The sequence below is a fragment of the Monodon monoceros genome, unplaced genomic scaffold (genome assembly GCF_005190385.1).
Source record: "Monodon monoceros isolate NGI ecotype Baffin Bay Population unplaced genomic scaffold, NGI_Narwhal_1 Super_Scaffold_18, whole genome shotgun sequence".
NCBI lineage: Eukaryota > Metazoa > Chordata > Mammalia > Artiodactyla > Monodontidae > Monodon > Monodon monoceros.
In genome coordinates, this window is record NW_021703774.1 from 150593997 (window position 1) to 150606718 (window position 12722).

At 44.3% G+C, this 12722-nt stretch overlaps 1 protein-coding gene across 1 annotated transcript; it reads right to left on the reverse strand.

Annotated features, from left to right (window-relative positions):
* Window positions 1-2204: 2204 nt before the first annotated feature.
* On the reverse strand, window positions 2205-12716 carry UTP11 (UTP11 small subunit processome component). Its single transcript, XM_029229981.1, has 8 exons — window positions 12574-12716; window positions 8003-8064; window positions 6684-6786; window positions 6061-6174; window positions 5465-5558; window positions 5238-5368; window positions 3176-3286; window positions 2205-2445 (listed from the first exon to the last, which is right to left on the reverse strand). Exons 1-8 carry the CDS (start codon window positions 12634-12636, stop codon window positions 2362-2364), a joined length of 762 nt encoding a protein of 253 aa, XP_029085814.1. The 5' UTR covers window positions 12637-12716; the 3' UTR covers window positions 2205-2361.
* Between the last annotated feature and the right edge of the window lie 6 nt (window positions 12717-12722).

The window sequence follows — 12722 nt, forward strand, 5'->3', positions numbered from 1 at the left end:
TTAAAAATATATATATACAGTAAGTCCTAACACTCTCCTGCTTCAATCAGAAGGGCCCTAACAGGTGGCAGTGGCCTGAGCCAGGCTGGTTGGGTCTCTGCTGGAGAGACCTGGGGCTTCCATGTCACCCGTGGAGCTGCTGCCTTGGAGACTTGGATTGTACAAACCTGAACGACACGTGTCCTGCCAAGAAAAATGTTCTCCACCTCTGCAAGCCACCACATTCCCCCTGGCACAGCCACAGCAGGGTGCCACCAAGAGTCCAAAGCACCCCTGGCCCTGGAGGGGTGGATCCAAAAGAAACAACAGTCTCTTTCCCAAGCAAGGAGCCAGAAATCTGAGGTTCCAATGGGCACTAAAACGTCAAAGCCCTTGGCCTATTTTCAGGACCCATGAGGCTGGAGCCTCTTAGGTTAAACACAGGGGCAGCCAATCTCTTCCCTTAGAATCCTCGGGCCTCGGAGACAGCCTGCGGTTTAAGAGCAGCTCAGGACCCCGCTTTATTCCCTTACAGTGAGTGCTCTGATCACTTCTACCCTGGAACTCTGTACTCAGAGAAGATGGACCTTCCTGCTCCATTTGGCCTGTACACCTACACAGCATTTGAGGACCTGTGGGTGTGTAATCTGCGTACATGAAACCCCAGTGGTGTGTTCGTGCACACACCTGTGTTTATGAAGCCTTGTGCATCTACTCCCCTGAGAGCCTAGAAAGTGTGTGCACCTTTGTGTGGGCGTGCGCTTCACCAGAAGGCCTTTAGGTATACCTCCACCCTCCTTCCACCTTCCTCCCCGGCGGGGGCAAGGCAGCCACAGCAGCAGCAGCAAGCAAGCTGTTCTGTCCCAGGAACAGACTGCTGCTGGATCTGTTTGCTCCTCTGTCCAACGCCCATGGGATGAGTCCCTTTCCTGACTCAGGTCTCAAGTCTCCAGACGCCTCTGTCATAAGACCATCAACGTTTACTTAGCACAGCACCTTCCCAGACTGGGAAGCACTATCTTCCTGAAGGCAAAAGCTGCTGGCTTCTAGTCCCCTGGCCCTTCTTCCGGCTTTCCAGGGCTCCCAGATCTGAATCCCACTGAGTACACCCTTAGGGAACAGGCTTTCATTTCAGGCTTTGTATAAGAACATAATAGTCACAGGAATTTATTAAGCTTTAGTAACTTTTCTTTTTAAATACCCGCAGAGGGGTGCTCTTCCCCCTCCAGGGGGTGAGGTGTAAGCGAGCCTCCCAGAATCCTGCTCCTCACACATCTGCTCTAAGCACGCTCAGCCCTGTCCTGACTGGCCTCGGCCTACCATCCCTGTGTGGGCAGGTAAGGGAAGGGTGAGACTCTGGGAGGTCTATGTGTCTGCCACACACACGCTGGGATATCTATGTCTAGGGTGAAGGCCTGTACCAAGCCATTTATAGCCTTGGAATCAAGAGCTGGCCAGGAGGGCAGGAACAGAGAGCCAGGTCTGTTCTGATCTGAGCTTCATCAATAAAGAAGAGGTGCCCCTGTGAGTTCTTAATTCCAAGGGTTTCTATCTGCAGCTGTAAAGTGTAAAAGAAAAAAAGTCCTTCCTGGCTAACTTATGCAGCCACCTGAATATCCAATAAATTAAGAATGAATGGGGGTAAAATCAGGCTATCCACTGGTTAAAACATTATGCAAACATTAGAAATATTTACTTTAATTTTTACTATGAGCATATATTACTTTTAAAAATTTAATGATGTAACAAAATGGAAAAGAGCTAATGATTTAATAGTAAGTGAAAAAAGTAGGCCATAAAGGTGTTTAATTACAACTACAAAACACAAAAACCAGTGCCAACCTCTACAAAATGGAGGAACTCAACCAGAATGCTCTTGATAGTCGTTCACCTCCATTTCCCTAACCTCCTAGCATAGTTAAGTATGCAACAGCTATCTGTCGTTCTTGAATAAGTATTGGGATTAGAGATGAGCTCACGTGATTTCCAAATTTGCTATATAAAAGATTATGTAACTTTTATAATGAAAAAACATGAAAGTATATAAAAATAAGACTGATTTCAGGGAATTCCTTGGTGGTCCAGTGACTGGGACCTGGCGCTTTCACTGCCTTGGGCCTGGGTTTGATCCCTGGTTGGGGACCTGGGATTCTGCAGGCTTCGCGCAGCGGCCAAAAAAAAAGACTGATTTCAACAATTCAACAACCCACAAACAATTTAGACGGGGGAAGGGGCTTTAACACTGTTCACATCAAATGTCAGATCTATAATAAATTATTGTTATAAACAGGAAAACCAAGTCACTTAGAAGAGTGGAATCTGAAGTTACTGGAAAAAAACATAAACTCTTCCACATGGAATGACAGGCTTATCTTTAACACTTCAACGTTTTCGACGACTCTCAAATTTGTAAATAGCTGGGGAGTTGACTGTTTCTTTCTTCACCTTCACCTTCTGAGTTTTATCCTACAAAAGAGTAAAAAGTTACCAGTAAATAGTAGGAGAGGTCTGTGTAAAACAGCAAGTTTAATAAACTACCTATTAGAAAGCCCCTAATTCAGCCCGTCTCAATGTTCAAGAGAGACAAAGCCCTTTGTCCTAAGGCATCCCCGACTCGATGAGTCAACTTCTCCCCTGGGCATCTATAATGAGGCTGGCTGTGCAGAAGTTCTTGTGAAAATTGAGAAGAAAGGTACTTAAATCATTATCTTGTAGGGCTTCTTCTCTTACGGAACCCAAGTTGAGAAAGGCAGACCAAAATGATCTGCAAAGCTGAAAATCTTGACATTTAGAGGAATGATAATATGAAAGGGGCATCTTATATTCCTTAGCTCTGCTATTTAACTACACAATGTTGTCTATTTTTAAACACCAGTGAGTGACACGCACTGTTTTATTAACCTGTTTAAATGTTACAGATAGCTGCTCATAAGCTATAAAGTTCATATGCCACCCGATCCTACCCTTTGCTTTTCCAAAGCACTGACTAATAAGCAAGCCCCTTATTACCTTCTTAATCAAGGAACATTTCAACACTGTCAGAGTAACAGACACTGGCTCAAACCACTGCCCCTGAGGAGCAGACATTTTCACTGGGGTTGGTTTACACACAGCTGAAATCCAGTCTCAGTTTAGAACTTTACAAGGAAAAAAATAAAATAAAATAAAATGAAGGCCTAAGGCTCTCTCTCCTCACCAGAAGATCTTTGCGAGTCTGAATTTTCTGTGCAATAACAAACAATTTCTTCTCGCGCTCAATCCGCTGTGTCAGGCAGTTATACTGCTTTTGCCTCTCTTTCGCTATTTGCTGCAGAAGAAACACACATTTTCAGTAAAACAATTAACAGAGTAAAAATGAGTAAGAAACTGTTTCTTAATCCACTTGGGCCCAAACTCATAAATGGTTTCATCAATTCCCTCCTTACCCCAGAATCAACGTAACAAGAGACTCTGAAGTTGGCCATTTTAGGAACACCACATTCCAGAGCTCCATGGAAACTTGGAGACTTGCCCATGGACACAAGGCTCACCTGGAGCAGAATCAGGACTGCGCCTCGAGTCTCACAGATCCCAGGAATCTTTCCACTACTACACTGAGCTGTCTGAGTGTCCCGGTTACCTAACGTGCAAGAATGAACCAGTGCTGGAAACCCTACACAATGAGTAGAGAAGCAGAGAAGGGCCACCGGGCAGTGTGCTGGTGTCAGAACCGCGGAACTCAGAGAGCAGAAGGACTCTGTCAGTGGAAGCTGACCTGAAAATTCTCACTGCTGATGACCCCTCAAAGACCAATGGTCCTTCAATGTGGGGGGATCACAGACCTCTAAGAAACTGATGAAAGCTTTGGATTCTTTCTTGACATAAATGTATATATGTATTCGTACAAATTCATACAAACGTATATACCCAGTCACACAAAATTTCAAGGTGGGAAGAAGGTGTTCATAGACTTCCTAAAGCCCATTCATGGATTGCTCACCCCCTCCAAGTTACAGACTAAAAATTCCCTTGCAAGCCACCCACCAGCAGTCTCTTAATAAAAATAATTTTGCTTTAAACAAGACAGTCAAAAGAAACAACACCACTAGACAAAAAGGGCAATCCAAACCTTCCCAACTTCTCAAAAGGTAAGATGGTGAACTATTCTACATAGGACTTTGGAACACCAATCTCCTTAGGGACTACTGCAATACTTGAGAAGTGTCGGCGACACAGCTAATTGAAAATACAACTACATGACAAAGAGGGTTATCACTAGAACACCAGTCAGCCGGCTCCTCGGCTGGAAGTGTTATCTACACAGAGGGGAATATTACTGGGCCTTGGATTTAAACAATTCACCAATTCTAGCGTAGTCTCACAGCAGTGGTTTCAGACAGCTTTTGTTTTCACTTTATTGCACAGACTGTTGATTTATGGGATTACCCAATATAATCAAACTAATTAGGGGTATTTATATTACTAAAGCAAGTTTAGCTGCCTCTGAGCTAGAGAAGCTGCTGTGAAATTAAACAAAGCTGATGCAGTGTAAATGATTCAAATCCAAACAGAACAGCTGTCTGCTTGAAACACATTGACAGCATTTTTTTAAATGAATCAGTCAGAAGTGAGAGTTCAACTCCAGAAGACTTGGAGAAAAAGCATGTCTTCTCACAAACCCAGTTACAGTGATGGAAAGCACCGTAAGGACAAGTCAATACAAAAGTTGGGGTACAAATGCAGAACATGAAAGACCTTTTGATATGCATATTCACTGTTAAAGGTTTAATATCAAAGTATACCAAATCCCTTCATCTTCAGTGTCCCCTCCTTTCTCTGCCTTTTAAAACTGTTGGCACCTGTTACAAGCACTGAAAGCACAAAGCCCAGGGTCAGAGGTAGGATTCAAATGCAGACCTAGGGAATTCCCCGGTGGTCCAATGGTTAGGACTCGGTGCTTTGCCGGGGCCTGAGTTCAATCCGTGGTCAGGAAACTAAGATCCCGCAAGCCTCGCAGCATGGCCAAAAAAAAAACCCAAAACAAATGCAGACCTAAAGGCCAGAAAGTAAGCTCCTGACCACTATGCTACACGTCCTCTAACCTTAGAAACTGAGGAACCCTTCTCCACTTCCGTTCCCATCACCAAATCCTCCTTCCACTTCTCTAAGAGAACTTAGTAAGTTCTCCAAAAATAATCATCTTAAATGCAATAGGGAGAAAAAAAAAAAGAACCTGGATTCCCATAAACTCAGACCTGAAGAAAAATGGAGAAAATTACCTTAAGTCGAGTCTGATTGTTAACTCCTTTCACTTTCTCCTTCTGCAAGGTCTCTACCGTAGGTCTGTTAAAGACTCTGTCGACTAGTTCTGGGGCTGTTCGCAGGTGAGTTGCAATATCAAACTGTTCGACTAAAAGTCAAGACAATCCTTAAGGCGCTGTCTCTGACACCAAACAACACAGACCAATATGCTAGACTGTCCCAGAAACTTTCAAACATTTCATACCTTCCTTTTTGGTGTCAAAAAAAAACACATGCTTCTTCTGTTGCTTCCCCTGGAAATCCAGCAGATGGAGCTCTGATTTTAGTCTTTCAATTTTCTAGGGTACAGAATATGGTCTCATTTTATATTGGGTTCTTCTAGGGTATCAGAAATGAATTTGCACAAGTTTAGACCATCCCACATCATTATCACCAGCCAGCAAAGAATCTGCTTCATTCTTTTAAAAGAAAGGACCACTAACATTTATCAAGCACCAACCACATGTCAGGTAGGGGGCTAGCTAGGCACTACACAAAACTCATTTAATCCTTACAACAATCCTATGAGATAGAAATGTGGAAACAGCCCCAGGGAAGTTAATTTGCCCATAATCATGGGGCTAATGAATGGCAGAGCCAGAGTTTAAACCTAAGTCTGTCTCAAACTTGACCTCTTTCCACTCCACCATGCTGACTATACTTTAAAACCATTATCATAATTAAGTGTACTTTAAGATTGGAAATGCCAGAAGAAATCAACTTACAACTCAAGATCAATGGATTTCTATTTCTCTTCTTAACCAACAAAAACATATCAGAATAAAGAGTTTTAGTTGTTACCTTAGCTTCTGCAACCCTTTTCATTTCTATATATTTGACATCCTGAGTTCTCATCAGTTTCAGCTGTTCTGGAGTTACTTCTTCCTTAGTCTCCTTAATAACATGAACTCCATCCTAAAATCCAAATTTAAAAGATACGTTTCCTATTAGATTAAAATCATTAATAAGTTGTTGGCATAGTTCGTGGCTGGAACAAAGACAACCAAAGGCAACATACAACAGCAACACAATGCACCAGGCCCCCAAGACACACATTCAATTCAGCACCTCCAATCACCCTCTCAGAATAGCTCCAGGCATCAGACAACTGCAAACGCATGCTGCTCAGGAAGGGGCAGCTTTGCCTTTTGCATAATGACCAGGAGCACCTGACCAACTGGAGAAGAGCTAAATAAAAGCCCAGGGTCCTAGCTATCCATCTCCTCCCTCATCCTTATTTTCCTTGTTGAGTTGGAGCTCAAAACACCAACTGAGGGACTGCCCTGGCAGTCCAGTGGTTAAGACTCTGTGCTTCCACTGCAGGGGGCATCGGTTCAATCCCTGGTTAGGGTACTAAGATCCCACATGCCATACGGCATTGCAGGGGGAAAAAAAAAAAACCAACTGATCCATTAGGCACCCACCTGGAGTTTAACCCGAGTCATTTTATAGTAGAATTCATCTGGATTTTTTTCAAGAGCCTTCTTCCGGAGAGCTCTAAGGTATTTTTGCTTTTTCCGGTAGTCACTGAAAAGCAGGTTAAACAACGTCCATGGCAAAAAAGAAAAAAAAAAACACAACAAGCAAACTTTACAAGCATCTAATGATACATACAAAATGAAACTCAAAAAAGCCAAAGGAGTGACTACATTCGACCCACACTCCAATGTCACACTCCAGTGTCAGATGTTGAGCTCATCTCTTTGTGGGTCCTCTCCTATCCCTGTTCTACCTGGAATTAACAGTCCCCATTTCACATAAGTTTTACTGCCATCTACATCATTACAGGGAGAGACCCAACAAAGCACAGATTACAACTCCTCAGACGGGGTTCTGATGCAAGCTTGGGCACCGAGTGATCAAATAAGATTCAGAAACTACACGTTGTAGTATAGCATAGTGACTAGAATCGTGGACTCTGGAGCCAGACTGTCTGGGTTCAAATCTTGGCTCCACCACTTCCGGCTGAGTAATCTTGGATAAATTAGTTAACCATTCTGTATCCCAACTTAATCTGTGAAATGCGTGCGATAATAATAGTATCCCCAAAGACTGCTGGAATAAATGCATGTAAAAATGGTAACTCTCTTAGAACACTGCCTGGCCTAATGACAGCACTCAGTTATTATTATTTGCCTGAAAAACTCTGGAACCCAGAGCAATCCACTGAATCCATCACCAGCTGCTCCGGGGGCATAAAAAGGACCTCAGCTGACATGCATGGCTAACAAATAATTATAAAATGTTTTGTAAATAAAGTGCTAAAGAAGAAGAATAGGGATAATTGTTTTATAAAATGTTTTCGAAGTTCATTATCACCCACACTCAGTCCCATGAATCCATCTTTCACATGTCTTCATTCCACACCACACATGGTGATGTAAGAGACTCAACAGCTGGAATGTTAGATTCTATCTTGAACTTCAAGAAAAGGGAGAGAAAAAAGATTCAGCTTTTAGCTCAAACACCAAGGCAGAAGCAAACCAAAGCCACTCTGAGAAAACGATCTGGAGCAACATAATAAAAAAAATTCTCAATGCAACTACAGTTAAATAAATAACGCTCTGCCTAAACAAAGAGAGAAGTTTAGGGTCGCAGAAAAGTATCTGACAGGCTGCCAGAGCTTTGGCCATTTTATCAATGGCAGGAAATGTCCCCTGCTGGACACTCAGGCAATTCAGCTGTAGTACAGGGAGGCTGTAAGCTTTTCTGGCAGCACTGCTCCCAGAAAGACTGTGCTCACTCTGCACGAAGTTTGTAATCTTTCTTTTTCTCCAGCAGGCCCAGATGTTTTCGAAAGCTGGGCTAGAAGACAAAAGGGAAAAAAAAGTGCTTAGTTTCCTCAGCAAACATACCCGAATCAACAGGACACCTGACAGGAACAAGAATCTCTGGAGCGTTCAGTAAATCCATGTCCTGGCAGCCAATGTGCTATCCTGTTCCCTCCCCTCCCCCAGATGGGCACTGCCCAAGGATGAGAGGCCAATGCAGGCGCCAGAGAGGTCACAAGTACTGCCGTAGTAGGTTTCTTGGCCTATTAAGGACAGAGAAAGGCAACAATGACTCGGCACTAAGAAAGCAGTTGCCAGTTGTACTAAAATTACTACAGACTTAATCCAAGGGTTTATAAAATACTACGAAGGGAAAACATAGTAACAGGGAAGCAACTGTGGTTAAGAGAGCTAAATTTAGAGTCTGAAGAGCTGGGTTCAAATCCAAGCGTTACCTCTTAACAATCTGTGACTCTGGGCACTTCACTTAACGTCTCTGAGCTCCTGTTTCCTAGCTATAAAATAAGAACAATAAGATCTACTTCTCACGACTATCCTGAGGATTTAATGAGTCTCTGTAAGTGGTAGCTGCCCGCACACAGCCTGGCACATAGCTGGTGTCCAGCATATGTGTACTGTTATTATTCTAATTTCGGTACTAAGCATGAGAGAAAACCAAGTATGACAGAAAATACTTTCTCTGATACAGAACTTGGATAGCATGAAGGTACAAGGATTAAATCTTGGTATTATCTTTCTACAAGCTATCACTACTTGAGCACTTAACCTACGGCAAGGTCAGTGCTAGATGCTTTTGCCTACATCATCATAATAGGCCACATTTATTAAGAATTACCATTACATTTTAGGAAAATGTGAAAATATAAAATTAAAAGAAAGAAAAGAAAATCACTATAAAGAATTTGTATGGGGACTTCCTGGTGGCATAGTGGTTAAGAATCTGCCTGCTGGGCTTCCCTGGTGGCGCAGTGGTTGAGAGTCCGCGTGCCGATGCAGGGGACACGGGTTCGTGCCCTGGTCTGGGAAGATCCCACATGCCGCGGAGCAGCTGGGCCCGTGAGCCAGGGCCACTGAGCCTGCGCGTCTGGAGCCTGTGCTCCGCAACGGGAGAGGCCGCAACAGTGAGAGGCCCGCGTACCGCAAAAAAAAAAAAAAGAATCCACCTGCCAATGCAGGGGACACAGGTTCGATCCCTGGTCTGGGAAGATCTCACGTGCCGCAGAGCAACTAAGCCCATGCGCCACAACTACTGAGCCTGCGCTCTAGAGCCCGCGAGCCACGACTACTGAGCCCTTGTGACTAGAGCCCATGCTCCGCAACAAGAGAATCCACCACAATAAGAAGCCCCCGCATCGCAACGAAGAGTAGCCCTCACTCACTGCAACTAGAGAAAGCCTGCGCCCAGCAATGAAGACCCTACACTTCCAAAATTTTTTTAAAATTAAAAGAATTTGTATGTACTTTTACTTTGCTTTGTAAAATCTAGGAGTTTTGACATTCCCAGAAGGTAAAAAAAAATTCCTGTTCTCTTGTTAGGATGAGTATGTAACATGAGTAAATAAAATTTTTATCAAGGTGAAAAAAAAAATGAAATACTGTTACAAAGCAATCTGCTATGCTCCTTACACACAATGTCATTTATCCCCAAACAGTCATGGAAAGTGGATAAAGCAGGCACTACTGTTACCCCAATTTTCCAAAAAGGGAATGAGGTTTAGAGAACAACTTGCCCAAGAACATAGACAGAACTAGTAAGTGGCAAAGCTAGAACGAGACCTATTCTATCTGGGGCCACAGTCTGATCTTCCCCACCCTCCTACACTGCATCCTCTTCCACTTTGAATATTCTCGATGTTTGAGGCAGTACATAAACTTCTCTACTGTTTAAATTTGTATAATAACTTGAGTGGAATTTTTTAAATTTATTTCTTTATTTACTTGTTGGATGCATTGGGTCTTCATCGCTACACGTAGACTTTCTCTAGCTGCGGCGAGCGGGGGCTACTCTTCGTTGTGGCGCGTGGGCTTCTCATTGCAGTGGCTTCTCTTGTTGTGGAGCATGGGCTCTAGGTGCGTGGGCTTCAGTAGTTGTGGCATGCAGGCTCAGCAGTTGTGGCTCGTGGGCTCTAGAGTGCAGGCTTCAGTAGTTGTGGCGCACGGGCTTAGTTACTCCATGGCATGTGGGATCTTCCTGGACCAGGGCTCGAACCCATGTCCCCTGCCTTGGCAGGCAGATTCTTAACCACTGCACCACCAGGAAGTCCTTGGGTGGGATTTTTAACAGTCTCCTCTCTCATCCTCTACCTTGAAGTGATGCAAGAAATAACTCAATATTTAAAATAATACCCAAGCCCTCTCTTGATCATTATTATTTTAATTATAGCAGACAAAGAGAAGTTGACAGAGAATAGAGAAAGAAAACTCAAGGGTCAAAAGAGCAACAAAATGGGCTTCCCTGGTTCTCGTCAATGTGTTTACCAACCTTTCCAGCATGGCCTCCTCCTCACCTCTCCCACAAAGACCCTCTATTCCCACTCAGACATGGCCATGTCACGCTCTTTGCCTCTGTCTTGTCTACGAATCCAAATCAACTACCCACAACTGTGCCTTTGGACACGCTATTCAACCTCTTTAAGCATCAGGTTCCTCGTTTGTATTGATACAAATGAGGATAACACCTGCCTCACACGAATGCTGTAGGATTATACAAGATAATCCTTGTACAGCATGTTGGGCCGTGCCTAGCATACAGTCAGTGCTCAAAAAGTGACAGTTATGGGACTTGCCTCGTGGCACAGTGGTTAAGAATCCACCTGCCAATGCAAGGGACATGGGTTCGAGCCCTGGTCCGGGAAGATCCCACGTGCCGCGGAGCAACTAAGCCCGTGTGCCACAACTACTGAGCCTGCGCTCTAGAGCCAGCGAGCCACAACTACTGAAGCCCGTGCGCCTAGAGCCTGTGCTCCGAAACAAGAGACACCGCCATAAAGAGAAGCCCGCGCAACACAATGAAGAGTCGCCCCCGCTCACCGCAACTAGACAAAGCCCACACTCAGCAACGAAGACCCAACACAGCCAAAAATAAATTTTTTTTTTAAAGTTGACTTCCAAGTCCAACAAGTTTCACTGTGATGCTTTCTCTCATCATCTCTCCTCTTCCCACTCATGTTCCTTATTGAGCATTTTTGTTTGTTTTTTAATTTGGGTTTTTTTTCCCCCTTTCTTTTTTTTTCCCCCCCTCATTGGGCATTTTTTATGCATCTCTTATAAAGTTGCTTCTTTATTCAACTTTTAGTAGCCTCTGGATTCAAAACACTTGGTCTGATCCCTGGCTTTGCTGATTGCCACCTACAGCTGTATGTCTTTGGGCAAATTACTTAACCTATCTGAGCCTCAGCTTCCCCATCTGCAAATGTAAGAAAATAATAGTACCTACTTCCACACACTCTTGAGAGATAAATGAGATAATAAGGGTAAAGCATTTTGCACTTTGTCTGGCTCTGGCACACAGCAAGCACTTCTAGCTGTTATTATTTTTAGATAGATCCACACAGTGGTCCAAACAAGGTGGCAGATTATCGATACACTGCTCCCAGTACACCACTGAGCATACAGCAAGTGCACAATAAATGTCTGATGCTATTAAGCAGGAAGACTGAACTGTGGTTGGGAGGCCTTAGTTCCATCCCATCCATCAGTGACACAGCTTTAGACACATCCTTCTCTTTCTCTTCCCCATCTGTAAAATGAAATTGCACCAGACATCCCTAAGGGCCTTTCTGGATCAGATATTGTGTGATTCCTGAGAACAGAAGAATAAATTGATTCTGCATATATTAAATGAATTTCCACTCAATCTCTCCACACAGACACACCCTCCACAGAAGTCCTGCAATTGTTTATTCGGTCTGAATTTGGTGTTTGTGACTGGGCAAGTCAATTCTGTTCTTTGGACCTCAGTTTCCTCATCTGTATAATGGGGTTGGAAAACACCAACATTACATGGTGAGACATAAACAAAAAGCGTACGTGGCAGATCTCCATGGATCTCAAAGCCCAGGCATGATGATGATAGCACATTAATTAACTCCAATCTCTTCGGGATCAGCCTGCATACACAGCGGACAGGGCTGAGTATCTTTAGATGTGGATTCCAGTTCCAGCGGGGACACTAATTGGCTGTGTGAACTTTGACCTCAACTTCCCCAGAGAAGATCAAGCACTTTACACACAGTATCTCATTTAACTACTTCAATGAAACCTTGCAAGATAGCTTTGATTATCTCCCAGGAATAGGGACAGCTGTGCTCTCCTAGCTAGAACGACCACCCCCTCCTCCCCGAACCGCGAGGGTCCGCCCCAGCCACGCCTGCGTCGTCAGCATATATTTGCATGTATTTACAAGCAACATCTCCGCACAGAAAAGGCCAGGACCCGCAGCTGGGTACGTGGGGGGTAGGCCCGGGGCAAGAATAGCACATGGGGCCACCGGCCAGCGTTCGTGGGGCCCGTGCGGTCCTACCTGGCTTCGCTCTCTGTGTTCCCGCTGCCGCGACTTAGCCGCTTTCCGAAAAGCCGCCGCCATGTCTGCTCAGTCCTGGAAAAGCTCAGTAGACAACGCCGGGTCCGCACCGCCTCGTCCACTGACCCTACCGGATATAGGCCAAGCCG